General features: G+C 50.9%; 2 protein-coding genes across 5 annotated transcripts in view; one reads left to right on the forward strand and one right to left on the reverse strand.

Annotated features, from left to right (window-relative positions):
- The first annotated feature begins 268 nt into the window (after positions 1-268).
- Positions 269-7,998, forward strand: LOC100721218 (sialic acid-binding Ig-like lectin 11). The gene is given in 12 exon segments (XM_063254023.1): positions 269-312; positions 2,529-2,660; positions 2,718-2,836; positions 2,901-3,041; positions 4,273-4,320; positions 4,927-5,236; positions 6,096-6,424; positions 6,662-6,709; positions 6,791-6,997; positions 7,000-7,047; positions 7,117-7,320; positions 7,323-7,998. Coding segments are annotated over 12 exon segments (1,746 nt in total). The 3' UTR covers positions 7,439-7,998.
- A 9,653-nt stretch (positions 7,999-17,651) lies between these two features.
- The window catches only part of Vrk3 (VRK serine/threonine kinase 3), a 37,337-nt gene continuing 28,543 nt past the window's right edge, over positions 17,652-26,445 (reverse strand). For 3 of the 4 annotated variants that reach the window (XM_063253169.1, XM_063253168.1, XM_063253170.1), the window contains 4 exons: positions 25,097-25,217; positions 21,195-21,253; positions 19,388-19,536; positions 17,652-17,870 (listed from right to left, as the gene is read on the reverse strand). In XM_063253169.1, the coding sequence (XP_063109239.1) occupies positions 19,388-19,536; positions 21,195-21,253; positions 25,097-25,217 (329 nt within the window). In that variant the 3' untranslated portion in view covers positions 17,652-17,870. Of the gene's footprint in view, positions 17,871-19,387; positions 19,537-21,194; positions 21,254-25,048; positions 25,218-26,445 lie in introns of those variants that run through there. The other variant, XR_010048680.1, reaches the window with a different exon arrangement.

The following is a 26,445-nucleotide window of genomic DNA, read 5'->3' on the forward strand; positions in this document are numbered from 1 at the left end:
GTTTTCAAGATACAGAGCGTTTCAAAGAAAGAAAAGAAAGCAGATAGTAGGGGTTATGAATGCCCTCACACTGTCAGTTCACACTTGGTTTTGTTTTTGTTTTTTTGTCTTTTTCTTTTTTATCGGTACCAGGGATTGAACTCACGACCACACACTTGCAAGGCAGGCGCTTATGCCGCTGAGCTAAATCCCCAGGCCCTGTCAGTTCACACTTGAAGGCAGGGAGACCCAAGATGAGAGGGCCCTCTATCTGCCCTTCAGAGCCGAGATGCCACAGCTAGCCCTGCTGCTGCCCTTGCTGTGGGTGGATGAGTGAGGGAGCACTGGAGGTCCCAACAGACTCATGGCATGGCTGAGGCTCTGTGTGACCCCAGGGTCCCTGCAGGAGAACCCAAGATACTTGCTTCAGGTGCAGAGTTGATGACAGTGCAGAAGGACCTGTGTGTGCTGCTCTGTCTAGTATGCTCAGAAAGACTGGAAGTGTTCTACCCATGCTATGGCTGCAGTACTGGATAAGGAGAATTCCAAACCTAATCAAAAAGAGACCCACACAGGAAGGCTGCAATGAGGACCGAACTTGTTTCCAGCTCCACAGGGCCCTGGTGCAAAGGACGGCTCATTTCACATCTCAGAAACAGGAAAGGGAACAGCGGGGGCTATGATTTTCAGGTGGAAAGGATTTTCAGGATGTGTGAGGAATAGTTACAAAAATGGGGTTATCACAGGTAGGAAACGGTCCTCTGAGACAAGCATCATGGGACTGGGAGTCCTCAGGGACAAGGAGGGACCGCTGTCCTGCAGGGGAATGCTCAGTAGGATGCACAACACCCGGAATAGTGAGGTCTGTCTCAGAAATACAGGGTCCTCTCTTCTGGCCTGTCCTCTCCTCCCCAGAGCTGACACAAACCCCAGGCATCCATCCCAGAGCCACTGGTATCTGGTCACCTCGGCCACCTGATGTGCTCCAAAGCCTGGCGCCTGCGGCTGGGACATAGTCATCACCATCTCTTGAAATGACACTGCTTCGATACCTCAGTGTGTGGCTTGGAGATCCACATGTCAGAGATGTCACTCACATCCTGCCTCAGGACCACGGACCCACCTCACCTGTCAGGTGACTTTTGCTGAGGCTGAGTGACCAAGGAGAGGACTTCCAGCCCCAGTGTGTCCTGTGAGTGCTGGGCCAAGAGACTGGGTCTTCTCAGGGGCAGGCGAGATGGGAGTGCTATGGTCAGAGTCTCTGTCCCCCAAATTCATAGGTTGGGTCCTGAGCCCAATGTGATGGTGTTGGAGATGGGCACTGGGAGGTGGTTGGGTCACAGGTCTGCACTCTCATGAACAGAATCACTGCACCTGTACCAGGGGCCCCAGAGAGACCCTGCATCTTCCGCCACATGAGGACACAGTGCAAAAATGTCAATGACGAGGCAGAACACGACCTTCACCTGTTACCACATCTGCCTGTGCCTTCACCTCAGACTTGCAGCGTCCTGTTTTGAGAATTATCTCTGTGTGTGTGTGCACGCACATGTGTGTTTGTTGGTGCTGGGGAGTGTCAGAAATTTCAGTCCATGCTCCACCAGCTCAAATGCAGAAACCAAGGGCAGAGGGGGACAGGCCTGGCAGAGGAACGCAGCTCAGGCCCTGGAGGCAGGAAGCAGAGAGGAAAGGGAAGAGTGGAGAGAGAAAGGCAGCTTTCCAGGTCGCCCAGGGACCTGCTGCTTCCCATCAGGTGCCACCTCCTGGCAGCCCGTCTGCTATGCCCCTTCTCTGGACTAATCCAACCCTGAGCGCTGAGGCCCCATGATCTAAGCCCCAACTCTGGGCACGTGAAGCTTTTGGGGACATTTTAGATCTCACAGCTGTGGGTTTCATGCATGTGACATATTCTGCTCATGTCCACCTCCCCCGCCCCCGTTTCTTATTTGCCTGCTCACGGCTCAGTCCTCAGCCTTGAGGGACCTGGTGGGGGGCATGCACATCCACAAAGGTGCCAGGGCAGCTTCTGATGGGGGTGGGGTCGGACCCAGAAGCTGTCTGGGGTGCAGAAACGAGAAGGTGGAGAAGGTGATATCACCCAGGTGATCCAAGCTGCAGGCCACCCCCACACAGGTGCAGTTTTCTCGTCACATTTTATTTCCACCAAAGAAACTCTGAGGGAAAACTGCTAAGGCTTTGAAGGCGGCAGCATGGAAACGTTGGGAAATGAAGTCACCCGTGTGAGGCGCTGACCTGATCCTGTGCAGCCGCCCTGTGCTTGCTGCGGAGCTGGGAGCTTGGTTAGGAAACCGAGACCTCCAAAGAGACAGGAGAAACAGCACCCCTGGGGAGTCTGATGGGGGACAGCCCGGGGTCCAGAGTCACAGAGAACATCCACTGTGAGGTAGCTGTCTGTGGTTTGGGATCCTGCGCTCCAGTCCCCACATGGAGGGCATCTTTGCCTGGGCCATGATGAACGAATGGGTGGCGAGGGGTGACTGAGTGGATACTGTACCCCACACCTCCCACTTCTGCTCGCTGCTCCCCAGGCAGCCCCTCTCCCCAGGACACCTGAACCTGAGGCTGAGCCAAGATGGCTCCTTCTGGTGGGCCAAGTCCCTCATGGGGCCTGGGCTCTACCTGCACCACCTGGAAAGAAATCAGAAAAGGACCTTTGATAAGTGCCGCAGGGCTTTTCCTGAGGTTCCTCCCTGTGGCTGTCACCACTCCACCCCCAGGCCTCCTGTGCTGGTGTCCTTGGCGGGCGGGCAGAACCAAGGCCAGAGTGTCCAGACCTGGCCGCCCCTCCCAGCCAGCATGCTGCTGCCGGCCCTGCAGCTGCCCCTGCTGTGGGTAGGTGAGTGTCCCCCAGGTGGGGGCCGGGGCTGCAGCTGAGCCTCTGTATCTCTGTGTTTCCTCAGGGTCCCTGCAGCAGGAAATGCACTACAAGCTGCAGATGCAGGAGTCAGTGACGGTGCAGGAGAACCTGTGTGTCCTGGTGTCCTGCTCCTTTTCCTACCCCCAGCACGGCTGGAACCGCTCTACCCTGTTTCTGGCTACTGGTACCGGCAGAGGGACACTTCCAAAGCTAATCACGCAACAGATGAGCTTGTGGCCACAAACGACCAGGCAAGAAATCTGCAGCGAGAACCAAGCCGCATTTCCAGCTCCTGGGGGACCCCAAGGCAAACAGCTGCTCCCTGAGGATCACGGGTGTCCAGAAGGGGGACAGTGGAATTTACTATTTTCGAGTAGAGCGAGGGAAAACAAAATACAGTTACTTGAGTCGGAGGCTCACCGTGACTGTCACAGGCAAGCAGCCTGGAAGGGGCGTCCCTGCTTGGGAAAACTCAGAGTCACAGAGGTTGGAAGGGTCCTGGAATGTGGGGTTCTAGGGTTGAGGAGTCTGTTTCCATGACATGCAGCACCCTCTTTGGGCCTGACTTATCTTTGTCTCCTGCCCAGAGCTGACACAAACCCCGGACATACACATCCCAGAGCAACTGGTCTCTGGCCACCTCGGTCATCTGGTGTGCTCCATACCTGGGATCTGCAGTGGAGCCAAGGCCCCCAGATTCTCCTGGACTGGGACTTCACTGACGCCAGCAGGGTCAGGATTGGGGTCCCACACCACCTCAGAGATCCAGCTCATTCCCCGCCCTCAGGACCATGGCACCCACCTCAGCTGTCGGGTGACCTTACTTGAGACTGGAGTGACCAAAGAGAGGACTATTGAACTCAGCGTGTCCTGTGAGTGCGGGGCTAAGATGCTGGAAGAACTGGGGGGCAGAAGACATGAGGGTACAATGGTCAGAGTGTCTATGTCTCCCAAACTCAAAGGTTGAATCCTGAGCCCCAGGTGAGGGTGACTGAGGCCTGGGAGGCGGGGTGAGGACAGCTTATCAGCCTCCCACACAGGACGAGTGCACCAGGGCCCAGAGAGACCCTGTCCCTCCCACCGCATGAGGGCACAGAGAGAAGGCACCATGGATGAGGCGGGACACGGGTCTCTCCTGTCACTGCATCTGCCTGTGCCTGTACCTTGGACTGGCGGCCTTCTCAACTGCAGAGATCAGTTCCTGTCACTGATCAGCCACCAGCCCGTGGGCTCTGTCGGAGCAGCAGGGGGCTGCGGAGAGCAGCTGGGCTTTGGTCCCAGGTTGCAGAGCAGAGCCATGGGGACGCTAGCCCACACTGTGCCACTTCCCCTTGTGTTTCTGGGCGCCCGAGGTGGTGGTGGCAAGGAGGACAGGCCAGCTGCACACCCAGCCCTCACTGCGCCTCTCCTTCCAGATCCTCCTCAGGGCCTGACAGTCAACATCACCAGCGCCCATGGCACAGGTGGGTGGCACGACCCTCTGTAGGCGGGACCAGAGCAGCGCTCTGAGGCTAGGAGCACAGTGATGTGGTCGAGGAGCCCAGGAGCCCATGGCAGCCGTGGGGAGCCTCTCTCCCCTGCTCCGGGAGACAGGGCTGCTCCATGCACACATGCGGGTAGCGGCATCGCCTCACTGCATCGCCAGGGAGGGGGACAAGGGTGACACCACCTGGCCCTGGCAGCTGCTCCACTCACCCCCTCCCCTGGACAGCACCAGGACCCTGATAATCACATCTCCTTCCTTCACCTCCTTAGGCTTCTGCCAAACATGCCCGCGTTTGCTGTGAGGCCCACTCTCCCCTGTTCCCCTGCCCAGCTTTATGTAAGCAGTGGAGACTCACGTTAGGGTCTGACACATCACATAGTCATTGAGGTGAGGTGACACTCAGGAAACACAGGAAACACAGGACACTCAGGAACACTCAGGACACTCAGGAAACACAGAAAAACCCAGTTCAGTTTTGCCTGTGCTGGGGATGGAACCCAGGTCCTCAGGCAGCGAGGGGAGAGCTCAGGTCAGGATCGACCTCTCACAGTGAAGGTGTCAGCTGCCCTCTGTGTCCTCACAGTGTGGTGCCACTGCCACCCCCATAGCTCTGTGCTCCGGGCCTCCATCCCTGTGGCCTGGACTCTGGTCCTCTGCCTGCTGCCCCTGGGAAGGTGGCTGCTTCTGTCCCTGGAGTCTCAGCTGAGGCCAGAAGTGCGGGAAGTTATGGGAAGCGACCCTGTGAACGTGCCCTGCGTCAGGTCCCAGATGCCCCCCGTGCTGCCCGGGTGGTCATCCTGCGAGTCCTTCTCTGTGGCCCCTCTGCCGCGTGAAAGTGGCAGAGCTGAGTCGCTGTTTCATCTTGGGGCCCGTGTGGTGGCTGTTCTGCCCCTGTGAGAACCCCCCAGTGAACCTGCACCCCCACATTCTGGGGTGCTGCTTCCCAAACACTGTTAGCACCATTCCCAGGGCTCCTGGGCACCACAGATTCTGACTCAGGAGCCCCGAGTCCCCATTTCCAGTCTCACCCAGGGACTGGCACCGGCAGGATTTCCACACTGCAGTCACCCAATGCTGGGTACAGGGAGTCTGTGCTCTACAGCAGACTGAAAATGTGGGGCTCTGTGCGGATGAACCCTCCAAACCACTAGACCATGATGTGACAGAGTCACTCGGGAGAGCTCTGGAGGGAGGGACTATCATTCCTTGTCACCTGTGACCAGAGCAGGCATGGCCTGAGCAGGAACCTGGGGGACCTGAGCTCTGGCAGCTCAGCCCGTGTCCTGGCTGGGCTAAACACAGCCTGCTCCTGCCAGGAAACTGGGAAATCGGGGCACAGGAGGAGGCGGGGTCAGGTCCCAAAGAGCTTGGGAGACATGATAACTGGACTGTGGGCAGTTGAGCGAAGGTGGACATGGGTCTCGGTGAGCAGTTCTGGAGGAAGGAAGTGTGGAGGAGGAGCCAGAGCCATTGTAGTCACTTCAGGTTGGAGATGCAGGACTGGGGAGAGGATGAGGGGTGGGGGCAGCTCAGGAGTGACCTGTTCCAAGGCAGTGATGGCTGATTCGCAGCTCCGTGACTGCACAAGGCTGCTGAATTGCATACTTTCAGCTGTGTGTACATGGGGTGTATGTGTGTGAGTTGTGCCTGGAAAAAGCTGCTGTGAACACACCTGGGGAGAGGGGATCTCTAGCGCTATTAAATAGAAAGGCAGAGGATGAGCTGGGCCTCAGAGCCCTAGGCCGGGCTCAGCTCTGTCTCTCCTCGCTGTGTCGCGGGCCAGCTTCCTCCACCTGTGCCTGCCTCTCTCTGTCCAGCCCTAGACACTCAGAGAAATGGCTCCTACCTGGAAGTCCAGAAAGGCCAGGTCCTGAGGCTCCTCTGTGCTGCTGACAGCCAGCCCCCTGCCGCGCTGACCTGGGACCTGGGGGGCAGAGTCCTCTCTCAGTCCCCTCCCTCAGGACCCAGACCCTTAAGGCTGGAGCTGCCTGGGGTAAAGTCTGGGGATGCGGGGAGCTACACCTGCCAAGCAGAGAATGAGCTGGGCTTCCACCACCACACCCTGGACCTCTCAGTGCAGTGTGAGTGACCAGAGCCTCCTGTTCTGGGAGGGACAGAGTGGGGACAGGGGCAGAGCTCTGAGAGGGCTGGAACCCCAGACCTGCAGGACCTGGCTCTCATCTGCCTGTATGGATGGGCAGTTTGTATTGGGGACCCAGTGGGTAACTGTCCTTCTCTCCTCCTCCATCTCCTGGATGGATCCTCTGCCCAGAGGGAGCCCCAGCCCCTTCAGAGGCACTTCCCTGTCTGCATTGCTGATCCTCCTGAGGACCTGAGAGTCACAGTGTTCCAAGAAAACAGCACAGGTAGGAGAGGGACAGAGGGATCAGGACAAAATGTAGCTCTAATCTAGGCAGTGGAACGCACATGATTCTCTCACTTCTCAGTCCTGGAAATGCTCGAGAATGGCACATCTGTGCCCGTCCTGGAGGGCCAGAGCCTGCGCCTGGTGTGTGTCGCTCACAGCAACCCCCCAGTCAGGCTGAGCTGGGCCTGGGGGACACAGACCCTGAATTCCTCAAGGCCTTTGGCCTTTGGCGTTGTGGAGCTGTCCTGGGTACAGACAGAGCATGAAGGGAACGTCACCTGCCATGCAGAAACCCACTGGGCATCCACAGTGTCTCTCTGAGCCTCTCTGTGCACTGTGAGTAGGGAGGGGAGCCCTAGGGCCTGGGAAAGGGGACACCTGTGACCCTCCTCCTCCCTCCCACAGACGCCCCCCAGCTGCTGGGACCCTGGTGCTCTCGGGAGGCTGAGGGTCTGGGCTACCAGTGCTCCTCCCGTGCCCAGCCTGCACCGTCCCTGGGCTGGTGGCTGGAGGGGAACAGCAGCAACGCCTCCTTCATGATCTCCACCAGCTCTGCTGGGCCCTGGGCCAACAGCTCTGTTAGTGTCCATGGCAGGCTCAGCTCTGGCCTCAGCTCAGCTGCAAGGCACAGAATGTGCACGGGGTCCAGAGTGCCACTGTCCTGCTGCTGCCAGGTGAGGGCCCAGGAGTTTGGGAGCGGTGGGGGCTTAGGGGGAGTTGGATTTGAGGAAGGATGAAGTCCAGGGGCCGGTGTTTTGGGAACCAAAGGTAGTGAACTAATATTTTACTTTGGGAGGGACCATGACTGAAGTCCTGGGGTCTGAGGGCAGTGTGCGTTGCCCCAGGGACTGGAAAGTTTCCAAATAGCTTCGTGCTCTCTGGCTGTGATGGGCAAGCTCATGTTCACAGATACTGGAGGTCAGGAAATATCTGCTAAAGACAGTGTACAGAATGCAGGCCTCCAGGTATAGAATGGGACCTCAGCTTAAAATACTAAACTTACCCATAATCCCAGCACTTTGCAGGCTGAGGCAGGAGGATTGCTGTGAATTCCAGGCCAGCCTGGGCAACAAAATGAGTTCAAGGCCAGCCTGAATCATATAGTAAAACCCTGTCTTAAAGAAAAAGGCCTAAATAAATAAATGAATAAAATGCTCAGTTTAATCCCCATTTTATTATCCATGCTTACTGCTGTCACTGTTGGCGGGGGGGGGGGGTGCGAAGCAACACCCTATGCTCCCTGTTGTGCTGCAAGTGTAACACATATGGGTTCATAGAGCCAGGCCACTAGAGGCAAACTTTTCTGGTTCCCCTGGCATCTTGAATATTATCTTTTGTTTTGCTTTAGTCCCTGCCATTCCCTCCACAGGTATTAGGGGCCTGATCAGCTCCCCAGCCAGAGCAGGGCTGGGCAGGACAGGCAGGGTGGTCTGGTCCCGATTCTTTGCTGTTTGGAGGATGAAGAAATGGGAGAGCTGGTGGGGGTGTGGAAGGGAGCGGCAAAGGCTGTGGGGACTGGAGGGGATTTGTCCTCACCCTGCGGTCTGCCGAGGAGCCAGAGCACTGGGCAGGATTCCCGGTGGGCATCTCTGTGGGAGCGGGCATGGCTCTGCTGCTCTCTGTCTGCGTCTTCCTCATCTTCTCCAGGTGAGTGTGGGGCCTGGGAAGTGGGGGCACGCCCAGCTTTGTGCTGAGCATTCCTTTGTGAGGACAGACAGTGGACATCAGCTCCAAAAGCCAGTGAGTTCCCCATGTGCCCACAGAAAGACAGCCGTGCCAAGCCCTGCTCCTGGACCTGCCCTGCGAGGGGTGAGAACCCCATTTTCTCATTCCTTAGGGTGCAATGTATCTCCCCATGAATGACTCCAAAACGGTGCCTCCTGACCAAAAATGAACGACATTGTCAAGTTTTATTCCCTTTTTCACACTCAGAGACTCCATGTGTGCCTATCCTGGAGTAATCCGAGCATCCACATAAAAGTGTCACTTTCTTTTTTTTTTTTTTTTTTTTTTTTTAAATTTTATTTAAGGAGAAAAGAAAAAAAAAAGCAGGGAAAGGGTACAAGTTATACAGATTTACAGAAAAAAAAATGAACAGTAGGAAATCACTAGTTAATGGATTACATATTGTCATCTTAGAAATAATTGTTCAAGTCACAAAATTAAAGCTTGTAAAGTGGACATTCCATCAATGATACTGCAAACAGTTCTGTTCATTGATCCAATAAAACTCTGTGATATCATTTTCTATCTTATACACTTAAATATACATGCAGTTATATAGTTTGGAGCACTTTCTTTTCCTCTCTTTTGTACCATGACTATTACACATTTTGGGTTTCATTGCTCCCACTGTTCTTATTACTTTTTTGGAAGAGAGTAAAACCAAATGTGACATAACAGAACAGAATTGGTCAAGTCAAAAGGGTGGACATAATAGATAATGTAAAAACATAATACAAGGTGATCAACAATGGTTACTATAATGCCTCCCGCTATCTCTAATAGAATTGCCTATATCGTTAGTTATAATACAATTGAACAAAACAGTAAAGAATAAAACCGACAAAACCAAAACATTGGAGACATTGTAGGTCTTCAAAAGTAGATAAAAGTCAACAAGAATGGGCGTCATAATGAATCTCATTATCTTCACAGCTGATGCCTAAACTTTCGAACCTGATACTATCCAGCAAAACAGAATAGGGGAACATCAGTTAAAAACCAGATGGTGAGAGTAATACAGGGCTTTAAATCAAGGTAATGAAAAGTCAAAGTGGGTTACTATAATATATCCTGCTATTTTTTTCCTTTAATTAAAAGGATAAAGATAAAAAAGTAAATAATGGAGTGGAGATTGAGATAAAAGAGGGCATAACAACGAAACAGTGCAGATCAAAACATAACCATTTAAGCAGAAGTGTTTCACCATCAGATAATCCTAACCTAAAAGTAGTTACCATATTGTCTCTTTCTTTGAAATCCTTGAGTACAACTTCATATACTGTAGCATTAAGTATATCAAAACAATGTAAAACCATTCAAGAGAATGACAGCATTACAGAGTATTTAGAATCGACTAACAGAAAATGAATAATGGTTTCTGTATAATCTCCTTGTCTTTACAAGGTTTTTGCTTATACTATCGTACATAATAAAATCCAGTAAGATACCACCTATTTAGACCATTAGAGACAGAAGGACAAAAGCTAGATGAGACTTCAAAACAAGATGATACTAAATCAGTATTACCTATTAAGATGTCATTTTCTCCAAAATAGCTGTTCCTATCATCCAATCTTCTCTGCCTCATTTCTGTTGAGCTCTTTTTCTGTCGGTAGCTGTCAGTTTATCTTCTTCATTTTGTTCTCTGCTCCATTCGTTGTGGCCTCTCTGCCATTATTTCTGGATTCTTTGTATTTTTCTTTTTTTAGAATATCCTGCAATACTCTCTGTAGAGTTGAATTGGTGGTTGCAAATTCCCCCAGTTCCTCTTTATCCTGGAAGCACCTTGTTTTTCCATCAATTTCCAGGGACAGTTGTGCAGGATATCTCAATCTTGGCTGGAGATTATTATCTTTCAAAGCTTGAATTATTTCCCCCCACGCTCTTCGTGATTTGATGGTTTGTGCCGAGAAATCTGCTGTAATTCTGATGGGTGTTCCCTTGTAAGTGGTCTGTTTCTTGTCTCTTACAGCTTTTAATATTCTGTTCTTGTATTGAATTTCTGGAATTTTTATTATTATATGCCTGGGTGTTGCTCTGTTTGGGTTGTAGGTAGCTGGGGTCCTGTATGCCTCATACATCTGAGTATCTTTACCTTTTGCTAAATTAGGAAAATTCTCCTGGATTATTTCTGTGAGTAGCTTTTGTAGTTCACTCGTTTGTGTCCCTACTTCTTCTTTTATGTTCTTAATCCTTAAGTTATGGATCCTCTTATCATCTTCTTGTCTTTGTATTATTGCTGTTTGTTTCTTCGTTATTTTTAAGAAGTTTTTCATTTCATTCTCCCATATTACAAGTCTGCCCTCCAGTTCAGATAGTCTGTCCTTAGTTTCTTTCAAGCTGTTATGCCAGTCTTCTATAGACTTCTTAGTATCTTGGTAGTCCCTTTGAACCTGTTTCACGTATTCTATGCTTTCTCTGTTTTCTCCATCAAACAATTCTCCCCTTTTTTTCTGTTCTTCCATTCCACCGCCTGTTTTTTCTTGGGTGGTACTTAGCATTTCTCTAACTATTCTGCATACTTCTAGCTTCAGGTCGTTGATAACTTCATTCCTGAATTGGTCTATGAGGCTCTCTATATGGTGCCTTATGTATATTGGTGCGGTGTCTGCTATTGCCTGTTTCTCAGAATTGGGGGCCGAGGAGCCTTTCTTGTTGCTGCCTCTTCCCATGCTGCCTCTTCTTCTCTGTTCCTTATATATGCAAGCTTATATAAGAGGCCCAGCTTCTCTCCCAGTCAGCCACAGCCTGATCGAATTGCGCCAGTTAGGTGTTCCCGCTCACCGCTGCGCACCAGGGAGTTACGGACCAGGCAGCCTACGCGGGAGTCGCCCCTCTGGGCCACCGTCAGGCTCTGGGATCTGGGTTGGGACAGTCTACCAGGTCCGCCGGCAGCATCACGCAGGCCAGGCACTTTTCACCAATCCCGCCCGAGAGGGGGATGTGTGGCTGGAGTCGCCACCGCGCCCCGCTCCCGCAGGACTGCTCGGACCCAGAAAGTCCTCCGCTGGAGTCAAACTGTGGTAGAGTGTCAGCTTCTCTCACTCACCTCACCACAAGTCAGTGCACGCCTCCCTGCCGTTCGCAGATTTCTGTTCTCAGAGCTTCTGCGCGTCTCTCTCCTTGCCGAGCCACTGTAGAGGCAGCCAGCCGCCGTGCGGCGGGAAACCCAAATCGCGGCTTACAATGGCGCGGGGTCCAGCCTCCACACCGAGGCTTTTCTGTTCCTGTTTTAGCACCAGGAATGCATTCCAAGTTGGTTTCTCTCAGCCCAGTTCGTTCCTGAGTCAGTGGAGCATATCTCCACCTGCTTATGTCTCCTTAGTCCGCACCATTCCTGGCTTCTGAGCCGAGTCTTTCAGAGAGCCTCCGGTAGTTGCTGTTATCTGTCCGCCATGTTTTCCCGGAAGTCAAAAGTGTCACTTTCTTAGAGGGATAAAATTTTTGCCAAAAGATAGCCATAGCTGATTCTGCAGTGACTATGCACATGAAGAAATTGGGGATTTATTGCCTTCTTCTAAATGGTGTCTTCAGCCGGGTGTGCTGGTGCACGCCTGTAATCCCAGCACTCGGGAGGCTGAGGCAGGAGGATCAGTGCAAGTTCAAGACCAGCCTGGGCTGCAAAGTGAGCCCAAGGCCATCCTGCATTGCATAGCAAGATGCAAAACAAGGCCTGGGGATTTAGCTCAGTGGCATAAGCGCCTACCTGGCAAGTGCAAGGTTGTGAGTTCGATCCCCAGTACCAAAAAAACAAAAAAACTGTAACAGTCCAACAGGAGGAACAGCCTCAGCACTAACAGGGCTCTATTTTCCATCAAACCTTTCTGGAGCAATTACAAGAAAAAAGGAGATGCCATAAAGAAAGGCAAATGAGTCATTGGTAGCAAAATGGATGCCCCTTGCCACCATAATGTTAGTGAAATAAATCAGACGCACAAGCTTAAATACACTTGGTTTTCTCTTAGATGAGAAAACCAAAATATAAATTTAAGAAGTCAGATAATGGGAAGATGAGAGGTAGATCTTTTGCAAAAGAGCAGGGACCAGGAGATGGTGCGCGGGGGGGGGGGGGGTAACAAGGGGCTGTGAAGGAACCGTGAAGGAACTCGTTGTGTACACACACCGAGCCCTCTAGGGAGTGAGCGCGGGGGGGGGGTAACAAGGGGCTGTGAAGGAACCGTGAAGGAACTCGTTGTGTACACACACCGAGCCCTCTAGGGAGTGAGCTCATGTGCTGCACACGCAGACCAGTGAAGAAGACAGGCTCACACAAAACCAAATCAGATGCTCCAGGACATAAACTCTTATGCAGAAAATCACTGTTTTTTTGTTGTTGTTGTTGTTGTTTTTTGTTTTTTAAGGAAATGCCCCCGGATTCCATCAAGGACTGGAGGAAACTGACTTTCCAAACATGGACACGAACTGAAGCACCAACTTGCTTGGTCAGTGACCTTTTGACATCACCAGCTCAAATCTCCAGGCAGGGAAATTATACCAGGCCACCCATGCAGGTGTGCAGTGACCCTCTGCGCCTGCACAAGGACTCAGGAGACCACTTCTCCCAGCCAGCCACCAATGATCGTCTCCTCTCCCCTTTCCCATAACCCCTCTGACACCTTGCTGATTAGAGAGATATTCGCACTTTTCAAAAAATCTGATGCTTGGTTTTCAATGTTTTTTCAATGTTTTTTCTTTTCTTTTTGCAACACTGGTGCCAGATCATTGGGTTCTATGCCCACTGAGCAGCAAAGCTGAGTGTCCATACTCCAGAGTACAAAATCCCCCAAGGTGTGGTTACCTCCTCCCTTTCCCCAACCTAATCACCCACCACCTGCTGCTTGGCGGCCTCCCCTGAAACCTGAAGGCGCTCCCTTCCTGTCCTCTGTGCCCCTGGCCCAGCCCACAGCTCACATGAGATGGTGCCTCATCCCTGGGCCTCTTTATGGTCTCCATTTGCCGTTGGCTCTGGGACCCCACAGTCTTGCTCACTCAGCATCTTCTGCCTGGTGCCTGTCATTTGCAGAGCACTGTGGTGTGTGTTCCGGGACCTTGTGCTCAGTGTGCCAATGTCAAGAGGTGGGCCTAAGGGAGAGTACTTAGGTCACTGCAGGTGTGACATGGGACGGGCTGGAGGGCGTTCTCAGGAACCCAAGTTGCTATGAAATACTCCTCAATTGCCTCTCTGCCCCCGCCCCGTTTCAGGATGTGATTCTACCCCATCGTGACCACCACACTGTGATGCCCCCTGCAAGACGGTCCTCACCAGGGGAGAGCTGATGCTGGTGGTGCTGTTCACACCTGTGAACATCTTCTCTCATTGTCTACCTCGGGCAATGCACTACAGTAATGGAAAACTCACCAATACAAAATATCTGATGAGTGTTTTCTGAATAAAAGGAAGGATGAAAGTATGAAAGAAAGGGTAAGGGAGCAGAAGAATAAGGGGGTGGAGGGATAAAAAAGGTACATGGGAGGGAGATGGACAGATGGCTAAGTAGAAGATTGGCAGACTGGGTGTATACATAGGAGACTGCATAGATGAATGAAAGGGAGGACGGAAGAGATTAGAGGGATGGATGGATGCACAGATGAAAAGGACTGGAGGAGTCTGGAAGAACATGGCAGATAGATAGCAGCAGCCTCGGAGGCTCTCTGAGAAACCGCACTTGAAATCCAGGAATTGTGCCAGGCAGGAAGTCCTAGGCAAGGGAGGATATTCTTTGCTGACCCAGGAACAAACTAAATTAAGAGAAACCAACTGGAAACGCAATCCTGGTGATACAGCAGGAACAGATAAGGTCTCAGCACGGACGCCAGACCCCGAGCCAATGGAAACTGCAATCTGAATTTCCTGCAGCTGCTGTTGCATCCTGGTCAGCACGGCGGGGAGAGAGGCGCGAAAGCTCAGAGAGTGGGAAGCATTGAATGGAGTTAGGAGCGGGGCTGGCCAGGTGCCCTGCATTGACCTGTAGTGAGTGAGCAGATCGGGGACACTTCCATAGAGAAGGAGGCTTCAGTGGAGGACATACTCGGACCAGGCAGACTTCCCGAATGAGATGCTGTAGTGACTTCAGTCACATATCCCCTTCTCAAGTGGGATTGGTGGGGAGTGCCTGGCCTGCATGACGCCACTGGCTGAGACCCAATAGGCAAGCCCAACACAGGTCCTAGCGTCTGGAGGTGCACCCTAGCGGTGAAGCCTTCAGTAGGTTGACCTGGAGGGGCAGGCCCGTTGTAGACTGCCGAGGTCTGTGTCTCCCTGGTGTGCTGCAGTGGGCGGGAACACCTAGCCAGGGCAATTCAAACAGACTGTGGCCAACAGGGAAGGAAGCTGGGCCTCCTTTACACGCTTATATATACGGAACAAAGAATATGGGAAGAGGGAGCAACAAGAAAGGGTCCTCGGCCCCCAATCCTGAGAAACATGCAATAGCAGACACGGCACCAATAGACATAAAGTGCTCTCCAGATCCTCATAGATGAGTTCAGGAATGAAGTTATTAATGACCCGAAGCAAGACATAAGCAGAATAGTTAGAGAAATGCTAAGCACTGCCCAAGAAAAAACAGATAGTGGAATGGAAGAACAGAAAAAAAGGGGAGAATTGTTTGATGGAGAAAACAGAGAAAGCATAGCAGGTTCAAAGAGATTACCAGGAAACTAAAAACCCTATCAAAAACTGACATAACAGCTTGAAAGAAACTAAGGATAGATTATCTGAACTGGAGGGCAGATTTGTAATATGGGAACATGAAATGAAAAACTTCTTAAAAATAACAATAACAACAACAAAAAAAAACCCAAACAGCAACAATACAGAAGCTAGAAGATGATAAGAGGATCTATAACTTAAGAATTAAGAACATAAGAGAAGTGGGGACACAAACAAATGGACTACAAAAGCTATTCACAGAAATAATCCAAGAGAATTTCCCTAATTTAGCAAATGGTAAAGATACTCGGATATATGAGGCATACAGGCCTACTCCAGCCACCTACAACCCAAACAGAGCTACACCCAAGCATATAATAATCAAAATTCCAGAAATCCAATATAAGAACAGAATATTAAAAGCCATCAGAGACAAGAAACAGATCACTTACAAGGGAACACTCATCAGAATTACAGCTGACTTCTTGGCACAAACCATCAAATCACGAAGAGCGTGGGGGGAAATAATTCAAGCTTTGAAAAATAACCTCCAGCCAAGATTGATATGTTGTGCACAACTGTCCCTAGAAATTGATGGAAAAACAAGATGCTTCCAGGATAAAGAGGAACTAGGGGAATTTGCAACCATCAATTCAACTCTACAGAGAATACTGCAGGATAGTCTAAAAAAGGAAAATACCAAGATTACAGAAATAGTGGCAGAGAGGCCACAATGAATGGAGCAGAAAGTGAAATGAAGACAAACTGACAACAAACGACAGAAAAAGAGTTCAACAGAAATGAGGCAGAGAAGATCGGAAGGTAGAAACAGCTATTTTAGAGAAAACAAGACATCATAATAGCTAGTGCTGATTTAGTATCATCTTGTTTTGAAGTCCCATCAAACTTGTATTCTTCTGTCTCCAGCGGTCTTAAAAGGTCGTATCTTATTGGGTTTTATTACATATGATAATATAAGCAAAAACTTTTATAGACAAGGAGTTTATATAAACACCATTGTTCATTTTCTGTTAATTGGTTCTAAATACCCTGTAATAATGTCTTTCTCTTGAATGATTTTACACTCTGTTGATATGTTTGGTGCTACAGTATACGAAATTATACTCAAAGATTTCAAGGAAAGCGACACTATGGTAACTATTTTTATGTCAGGATATCTTGTGGTGAAACACTATTTTGCTCAAATGGTTATGATTTGACCTGCACTGTTCTGTTGTTATGCCCTCTTTTATCTCAATCCCTTTTTAAAAATTATTTACTTTTTTATTTTTTTAATTAAGGTAAAAATAAATAAAAAATAGCAGGATACACTATAGTAACCTACTATGATTTCCTATTAACTTGATTTGAAATCCTGTATTGCCCTCACCATCTTGTTTTGACTGATTTCCCTCTATTCTGCTTTGCTTGATAGTACCAAGTTCGAAAGTATAGGCATAACTGTGATGACAATAAGAATCATTATGACGCCCATTCTGTTTGACTATTATTTTCTTTTAAAATCCTGTAATGTCTCCAGTGCTTTGGCTTTATTCTTTACTGTTTAGTTCAATTTTATTATAACTGCCAATTCTTCTTAAGATAGCAAGAGGTAGTATGGTAACCATTGTTGATCACCTTATATGTTGTTTTTACATTATCTATTATGTCCACCCTTTAGATTTGACTGACTCTGTTCTGATATGTCGCATTTGGTTTTACTCTTTTCAAAAAAAGTAATAAGAACTGTGGGGGTAATAAAACCCAAAATGTGTAATTGTCATTGTACAAAAGAAAAGAAAAGAAAGTGCTCTAAAGGTTATAAATGCATATATGTTTAAGTGTATAAGATAACCATATTACTGAGTGTTTTTTGGATCATTGAACAAAACTGCCCTCTCACTGTTTGAAGGTCCACTTTATATGCTTCAATTTTGGTTTTTTTTTTTTTTTTTTTTTTGGTCTTTTTCGTTTTTATCGGTACCAGGGATTGAACTCATGACTGCCTGCTTACAATGCAGGCACTTATGCCACTGAGCTAAATCCCTGGCCCCTATGCTTCAATTTTGTAACTTGAACAACTATTTCTAAGATGAGAATTTGTAATCTATTAAGTAGTGATTTCTTACTGTTTACTTTTTAAATTTTGTATTACTTGTACCCTTTTTTTTTTCCTTTTTCTCCTTAAATAAGAAAAAAAAAAAAAAAGGAAAGGACTGGAGGGTGACGAATGGACAAATAGAAGACTAAACGGACGTGAGTATCTGCATTAATATATGAGTGAACAGAGCCAGGCATGGTGGTGCATGCCTGTAATCTCAGCACTTGGGAGGCTGAAGCAGGAGGATCACCATGAGTTCGAGGCCAGCCTCGGTTATATAGTGGGTTCAAGGCCAGCCTGAAGAAAAAAAAAAACAATGAACAGAGCTGGACACTGTTGTTGTTAAGATGGGGCTTGGTTTCAAATTCTTGGGTTCAAGTGATTGTCCTGCCCCAGCCACCCAAGTAGCCTGGACTATTAAGTGTGCTCTCCTATGCCCAGAGAAGCTGGAATGAATGAATATAAGACTGAATGGTCAAAATTTATTACTAAAGCACAGTGGGACCAGGAGGGTCTTGGTGAGGGGCAGAGGAGCTTCACATTATCCGGGGGTTCCTGAAGTAGAAGGGGCGGGGATGCACATTCCGGGGACTTTTCTAGAATCTCATCTGTGATTAAACAGCAGGCCTTGACTCACGTTGCTTCTTTTTTGTTTCTATTTCAAACTGCAGGTTGAAACTTCTGGAAAACACCATGAATGGCTGTTAGAGACGTCACTCATTTTGGGAGCACCCCACCTGCCCCACCCCTTTGTGCCAGCTGCCACCAGGTACCAGGCACCCTGCTGTGAGCAGAGGACAGGCGCCTGAGTGCTGACCACCTGCAGGAGGGGGTGGAGGCCCTGCACACAAACACATGCCCCTGTGGTAGGGAATAGGGGTGTGCAGGGAGCAGGCGACATGGTCCCTGTGGCCTCCGGATGCTGAAGAGAAGGGGACGGTGCCAGACCCAGGAAAGCCAGGGTCCAAGGTCCCTGGCCTGGTCTAGAACGAGCGGGGGGAAGGCAGGTAGCAGGCACGGATGGTCAGTACCCACCAACGGAGGAGGACACGGTCAGCAGAGTGGCCACAGCACAGCGCTGCCATCATTATTCAAGATCACAGCTTTCTCAGTGGACAGTGGACAGCCCTGTCACTGAGTGGCTACTGGGTGGCAGCAGTTATCTATCAGTGATCATTCATGCTTTAAAGTCTCTACTGTGGTGAACGAACTCCTAGCATTTTCCCTGGCCTTGGTATCCACGCTGACCAGGTCAGGCTTCCCCAGGGCAGAAGCAGGCACAGGCCTCTGACCTCCCCAGAGGCATCCACCTCAAGTGGGTGGCGTCCTTGGTGCTCACCTAGGGGGCCTCTGCCTTGAGCTGGGCCAGAAAGACACCACAGACACGGGGGCAGAAACTATCGTGACTTTTTTTCAGACAGGATCTCACTATGTAATTCAGGCTGGCCTGGAACTCAGCATGATCCTCCTGCCTCAGCCTCCTGAGAGCTGCAATTGCAGGCGTGCACCACACCTGGTTCCAAGGCTGCTTCTCGAAGGACTCCATGGTCAGTGCAGAGCTTTGGCCCTGGCACTGCATTTCCGAGCAGCTCTTTGTGCAGGAGCTGTGCACACCTGCGTCATCTCACAGAAGAAACCCGTGACCCATGCAGTGCCACAGAAATGCAGAGAGGGAGACAGTCAGCCACCTGGGCAGGCCCCACACCAGGTATTCTCTGCAGCAGCCTGGGGACAGCCGGGTCTTTGTTGGTGACGGGGTGGGGTGGGCTGTGCTGCAAGGCGTCCCTGGTGAGCAGCAGTGGCACGCTCTCCTGACCTGCAGTGCTGAGCTGTGGGACAGCACGGTGGGATACAGGGCACAGAGGCAGAGATGTTGATGTGAGGCGGGGACAGAGGGGCAGGAATGGCCGAGCACCAGAGGGCACAGAAGTGGACAGAGAGAGAAGCAAATGTCCTGACACTGTTTGCCAGGCCTTGGACAGTCCTGCCTCAAGCTCCTCCTCAGAACCCTGTGACAAAGTCCTGGGCCCCCATCTCTGCACACAGTGCAGCTCAGCTGGGGCCCAGGCTGCTTGCCTGACCCAGACAGCGGGTTCTTGGGACACTGGCCGGCACTGGGGGCCGCATCTGCAGCCTGGGGTGAGGGTGGGGTACAGCAGGGGCTCAGGGCAAGTGTGAAGACTGGGAACCTGCCTCACCTATGGCACCATCTGGAGGTTGAGGGGGTCATAAGCTGACACCTGCAGGTCCTGCAGCAGGGTTTCTAGATGGTTCCTCAGCAGGGCGTACGGTGGCTTCTCCTCAAACTTGAGGGCCATCACCACCTTCAGGTACTGCTGCAGGGTCTCTGTGGTAAAGACACCCCCCCCATGAGGGATGGTGAGAAGGTCTCCCAACCCAGGGCTTGGGGGCTGTGCCTAAAGGGAGCTGGGTGGGGACACCTTGAGGCACGCTGTGCTGCTGGCTTGCGGCTGCTCTGCTGGATGCTTACATTTTATGTGACATTTGCAAAATAATCGAGCGGAGGCTGACGGAAGAGGGTGTGAGTTCTGCCATCTGGGCCCCTGAGCCACCTCCCAGTTGGTACCTTAAAATCTGAGCTCAGCTGAGCAGCAGTGGGTGTGGGCATTTCCAGAGTGGGACCGGGATCAAGGCTTGAGCAGCTGAGGCAGGATATGAACTGATTTCAAATGCTTGTACTTCAAGCATGAGCTCCTAGGGAGCCAGAGGGACCACAGTATCCCTTTTCTGTTTTGGTCTTTAGGAAGCAGAGACAGAACAACAAAGCCTGCCTCCCAGGAGTGCTGGGAGGAGGCAGGGCTTCACTCTTCAGGTTACACATTTCAGTGGCATTTAAATGATTTTATAAGCAGATGATGCCATGATGTTCAAACCCTAATGTAATAAAAAAAAAAGTATGAAGGAGCAGAGTTTATGATGCTCAAAGGAGGAATACCAGCTCCTTCTCGGTGGGGAGCTGGCACCTCACTGTGGACTGCGGTTCGCACACAGACAGGACTTTAACATGTTTTAAAGCGGACCAACAGGAACATAGAATACAAAATGAACCTTCTCCCAGTTTCCTTAGTTCCTTAACTCCTTTAAGGTACTCATATTTTTGTCTATTCTTTTCAATGTTTGGGGGGTTTTTATTTGTTTTTTGAGACAGGTCTTGTTATATAGTCCAGGATGGCTCTGAACTATGTAACCCAGGCTGGCTTCCAACTCACAGTGATCCTCTTGCCTCAGCCTCCCACATGCTGGGTTTGCAGGTGTGCACCCCATGCCCAGCATTAATTCTTTTAAATGCTGTTCTTGACTCACAAAATTAACTTTGTGAATGACTAATAAGCCACCATCACAGTGTTTAAAATACGGAGCTGGGGGTGTAGCTCAGAGGTAGTGTGTGTGCTTAGCACGTGCAAGACCCTGGATTCAATCCCCAACACCAAAAACAATACAAAGACTGACATTTTGTGTATTTTACTATGATTTTTATTTTTATTTATTTTTTTATCAGTACCGGGGACTGAACTCACGACCGCCTGCTTGCAAGGCAGGTGCTTATGCCGCTGAGCTTTAAACCCCCAGCCCCATATGATTTTTTTAAATTACTGACAAAATTCAGCTCATACCAACATAGGCCAGCTCCATGATACTGTTCTCAGATATAAAAACAGAAATGGAAAGGAGTTGGCCTGTTACATCATTCCTGTAGCCCCAGCTACCTGTGGGGCTGAGACTGGAGGGTTTCGAGTTTGAGGAGGCCAGACTGAGCAACTCAGAAAGACACTGTCTCAAAGGAAGGCAGGGAGGGTGGGGACACAGGAGCAAACTGCAGACTGGTATGTGTGCACCTGACTCCAGTGTGCTGTTCATACTCTGCTACTGTTCAGAGGTTTATGAAATTTTCTGAAGAACTTCCTCTCACGCTGGCACACATCACACGTGTGATCTGCCAGGACCCTTCCAGGGCGCCCCGTCCCCTTCCCCTTCAAGACCTACCTGAGGGCCGGCTGCAGTGACCGTACAGTCCCATGAACAGCTCTGGGCTGTCGAGATACCTGGAGGGACAGAAGCACATCATGCGGGGAAGGAGAGTGGTGTGTGTTTTGTTTTCTTTTGGGGGGTACTGAGGAGTTGGGGTATGAAGTATGAACCCAAGGCCCTTGCACTGAGCTACATGCCCAGTCCTTTATGTTTTTTCTTTTGAAATAAGTGCTTGCTATATTGCTAAGTCCTCAAAACTCGTGGTCCTCTTGCTCAGTCTCTCAGAGTGCCGAAGATACACACTCAGTTCTCCCTACTTATGGCCAGTTCTGTTCTACAGGTTTGTTGTGAATGCTAAGGATGTAGCTTGGTGGCCAAGAACTTACCCACCATGTGCGAGGCCGTGGTAGGTTTGATTCCCAGCACAATCAATCAGTCAGTCAACCAATGGAAAGAAAAAGATCTGCTGTGACTGCTGAATCGGCCCCTCTGGAACTGCTGATCACAAGGGTTCCTGCCAGGCTTTGGCCACAATATGATCATCCACCGATTGGTACATAACCTCGTTCTTTCTTATGGTGCTGGGGGTCAAACCAGGGCCTGTGCTCTATCGCTGAGCTGCACCCCCAACCCCAGTACCTTGCTTTCTGTGAGTTTCTGTTGGAGACACCTTACTTAATAAATGATTCACTGACACCTATCCGCACCTCACAAGAGGCACACGTAGCAGATCGCCTGTGGGAACTGAACTCTGTCTCATGTTTATTCCCTTGTTCATCCCATCATGTCTAAGGACCACACAAGGATCAGCAGAGCCCGTGGCCAAATCCTACACACCAGTCACGTATGCTGCAGGAGCAAACTTCAGGGGCCAGAAAATGTGCATGTTGCAACACGGCCCCCTCGTGGTCCTTTCGGTTACTGCATCAACTGGACGAATGAATGAATGAACGGATGCGGTTCAGATGCTTCCTGCCCACCTGGAAGGCCCTGCTGCTCTGCACAGAGGGACCAGGCGCCCCCTGGTGGCACCTTCTAGCAGCCAGGAAGATGCGTCCACAGCTGCTCAGTCTGATGGAAACGGGCACACACACAGGAGGCAGCACTGCCCGGCACTGTGGCAGGGCCTGCGGCTCCCTCAGCTCCTACTGCCCCACTGTCTCCTCCCAGCCTAAGAACCCCGAGTTGTGGCCACCAGAGCTGTCTCACCTGTGTCCACAAAGCACCACATGCGTGGGACACAGTGGCAGTGCAGCTTGGACCCCAAAAAGGATGCACACATGTTGAAAGAGGTCCACCCTGCCCCTCAAGAGAGAGGCAGTTGGGCTAACTCTGGGACGCATGGTTTCCACCTGGCTTCAGGGCAAAAGGGCCTCTGTCTCACTGCTGTGAGCAGAAACTAGAAACTAACTGTAAAAGTAAGTTCCAATAACTCAGAGCAATGGCCCCATATGCTAGCTGGCTGTGAGACTGGCTTCTGATCAAGGCCACCTGTGTAACTGGGTGCTGAAGGCCCCTCCCCGCCTGTCCCCCCTTTCTGCAGCATCTCAGGGCTGAACTGGGATGACCCCCGTCACCATGTAAAGCCTTGATGCTGCCCTTAAAGAGCTCATTCCCACCACTACTGCTGTTAGATCCATCCTAGATGTGACCACATGACAACAGTCACACTGCCCGTCTCCCACTAGTCCTGAGGGTGTGAACTTTTGTTCTTTAGTCCTGGGTCCCCAGAGATTACAACAGGGCCTGGCCCAGGAAAGTGCTCAGTGTTTGTTGAGTGAACCTGTCCACTCAGGTTGGCACCGAGGCGAAAGGGGCTGTCTGTGAAGCCAAGGGGCTGATTCAAGTCTAAGTGCTTCTCCTCGCAGCTGTGTGGCCTGGACAACCCACCGTGGCTCTATGCTCTGAGGAAGAGAGCGCTTGCCTCCGTGTGGCTCTGAGGAAGGCACAGGGAAGCGCTGGAGGCCGTGCTGGGCACAGACAAGTGCGTGACTGACAGTGGCCCTGAGCAGGTCACAGCCACGGGCCGGCCATCAGGACAGGACTCGCCTTTCCTGTGGGCATAGACAGTCCAGCGTGGGTGGGGAATGGCTCGCTGGGGAGGGTGAACTTGGGGATGGCACTTTTTATGCCAATTAAGCAGAGGTCCAGCAACGGCACATGGACAGACACAGCCACACAGGAAGTCTGGGAAAGAATTTGGAAGTAGTAAATCAGCAATGCAACTGACATTTAAAAACACAACACTGAGTAAGAGACATTGGGGAACGGAGTGAATTCAGAGCACACAGCAGTTTCCCCTCATCCACAGCTTTGCTTATGTGGTCAGTAAGAAAAGGGTGAGAACAGACAGAGAGAGGGAGGCAGAGGGAGGAAGACCTTTCTCATGTTTTATTGCAGTATATTGTTAACTGCGTTCTGTTTTATTACACATTATGTTGATCTCATTCTGTATCTCATTCACAAAGTACTTCATCGGTAGCCATCCATGTACAGGAACAAACACAAAGCACAGGGTTTGATCCCATCCATCATTTCAGGCACCCGCCTGGATGTGGCTGGGGCTACTGCATTATCATTAGTGCAAGTTAGATACACACAGGACCATCGTGTGCTACTCAAGGACACAGCCAGGTTCACACAGCACTGATTTACACAGGAGTCGGAAACAGTGAATTCAGAGATGTACAAGGGTGCGGCTGAAGTTGAGAAACATAGCAGCGAATGAAAAGAGTCAGAGACAGATTCACAGTGCAGCACTGTTTATGCAGAAGACACACAGCAGGGCCACACGCGGTCTGAAGGGTACAGAGACATCCAAACAGGCGGAGTGGTAGAATGTATATACTAAGTGTGTTTGAGAGACCTTCCGTGGTTAACAGAAAGGAACCGAGGGATGTAGAGGAGAGAGAACCAAAGTGACAGGTTCACCAGGAGCAAGGGACACAGCACGCTTCGGCCTGGGAGGGGCGGCAGCCTCAATGCCCTCACTGGAGAATTCACCCACTTCCTCTGTGCACACCTACTCGGGGCTCCAGCTGGGAGCTGCTGACCTCACTCCCTGAGATGCTGACAGCCAATCACCTCCTCAGAAACCCTGCCTAGATGACGCTGGGGCAACATCATCCCTTAGTCTGTCCTGGATGCTGACTAACCACTGGGCACCCTCAGGGTTTCCCTGGACGAATGACCCTGTCCTTGTTACTGGACCAACATCTCAGTATAGCACTGCCACGGAGGGCCCAGTGCTGTCCTTGGTGCTGAACCGCAACCCAGTACCCCAAGCCTCTGTGCTCTGAGCACCGAACAACGCAGCTCCTGAAAGGGGCCAGATGCTGTCCACAGTGCTGAAGCCAGAGCTCTGCGCTGTCCGTGGTGCTGCACACTGGACCCACAACTGGTGAGACCAAGAGGCTTCACAAAGCAGATCAAAGGCACAGATACTATGGCTCAGCCACGCGGTGGCTGGTAATGCTGGATGCTTAGGCAAGGTCTGGGCCTACCCTGTTTAGGTTGCCTGCAGGCCATGAATCAGTGAATCATGGTGCCCTGCATAAGATGCACATAACCCCTGTGCTAAGAGCTGTCTAACTCCTTCGATCCTCCCACAGCTTTGTCAGGAGGGTGCTAATTGGACAAGAGTCACACAGGAAGGATGCTGAGTGTCACAGAAGTCAAGCTGAGCACCCAACAGCCCACACTTGTGGGGTGAGAGCCCAGCCCCAGGTGGCACAGCTCCAGCACCCATGCCCCTCGCTGGCTAGAGCAGAAGGAAGGGCACATGCCTGAGGTGGCAGAGAACCCTGGCTCTGGGAAATTCGAGTTCTCGCCCTTCCCGCTTATTGTTAGACTCTGAGTTTCTCCCCCACCTGCAGAGACGCTGTGCAGTGCTGGGTTCTGCTGACCCCCAGACTCACTTCTGCTTCTGCTTCATGATCTCCTCGGTGTTGGGAAGGCACTTTGTCCATGGCAGGGACCCAAAAAGCCACTTCAGCATACAGTAGCCAAGGGACTGGAGGTCACTGCGGCGGGAGGGCCCTGGAGAGGGGGAGGAAGAGATGGCAGCTCAGCCTGGGCACTCCACCCTGACGTGTCCATGCCTATCCCTTCTCTCTGTCTCTCTCTCTCTGTCTGTTTCTCGCTCTCCCTCCCTCCCTCCCCCTCCCTCCCTCCCTCCCTCCCTCTGTCTCTCTTTCTCCCCCTCTCCCTCCCCCAGCATTTACTTTCCAGCCATGAGGGCTATCTCATTCATTTATCCATGTACTCTTCAGTCTCTGTCTCCCTCTCCCCCTCCCCATGACTTATTCACTGACCCACCTTTACCCTCTCTCTCATTGGCCCCATCCCCATCTATCCAACTTTCATTCATGCATTCAGTGAGGCCTCAGCACCGCACTGAAACCCACACAGGAAGTGGGTTGGGTTGGGTCTTAGCCTTGAACAGTTTAGTAAGAGCCAATAACAGTGCAGAGCTATCGAGCCATAAAGGGAACAGAACAAATACAAAGGAGCCCAAGCAGACAGGCACTGAATCCAGCCTGGGATGGAAGACAAGAATTGAGGATCCATTCTTCTGCCTCCCAAAGCACATAACTTAGACAGCTCTGCAGAAGCAGCCAACAAATGCTGAGGGGACCAGGGATTTATCTCAGCAGAGTAAGTGCCCACCTGGGAAGCACAAGGTCATAAGTTCAATCCCCGCTACCAAAAACAAGACAAAACAAACAAACAAACAAACCCGCTGAGTGCTGACTGTGCCAACCTCCTGCCATCTGATGTTGGAGGCACAGGTGCCACCCCGCCCCAAGGGGAGCTCAGTCTGGTAGGAGGATAAGGATGGCTTTGTGGGCTGTCATGATTTTAAGGGATCTGAGGACAAGGGGGCCATGGAATTTACTTTGAGCTCTCCAGCCCACTCATCCCCAGCATCCTCTCCTGAGATTCAGGCCGTAACTGCTATCCAGACACCACTCCCTGCTCCACACGTGGATAAACAACTGACTCAACTGGTGACGCTAAGGCAATTCTCATCTGCAAGGTCCCCACCATCCTGAATCCCAACCTCTGGAAGGTGGGGATCCCCCCACCTCAGCCAGCCAGCTGCTGTACTTGGTCTGAACCCCACACCCTCCACCAGCCACTATTTCAGTGTCCCTGTGTTCTTGTGCGGCACTACGATGTAAATGCTGGACTGCATCCTCAGATCTCCGTATTTCCCTTACATAACCAGGGTGCTCGCCACAGTTGTGAATGTGAATCCTTTGAG

This window comes from Cavia porcellus, unplaced genomic scaffold (genome assembly GCF_034190915.1).
Source record: "Cavia porcellus strain 051 isolate PalLab524CR breed Dunkin Hartley unplaced genomic scaffold, mCavPor4.1 scaffold_7, whole genome shotgun sequence".
Lineage (NCBI taxonomy): Eukaryota > Metazoa > Chordata > Mammalia > Rodentia > Caviidae > Cavia > Cavia porcellus.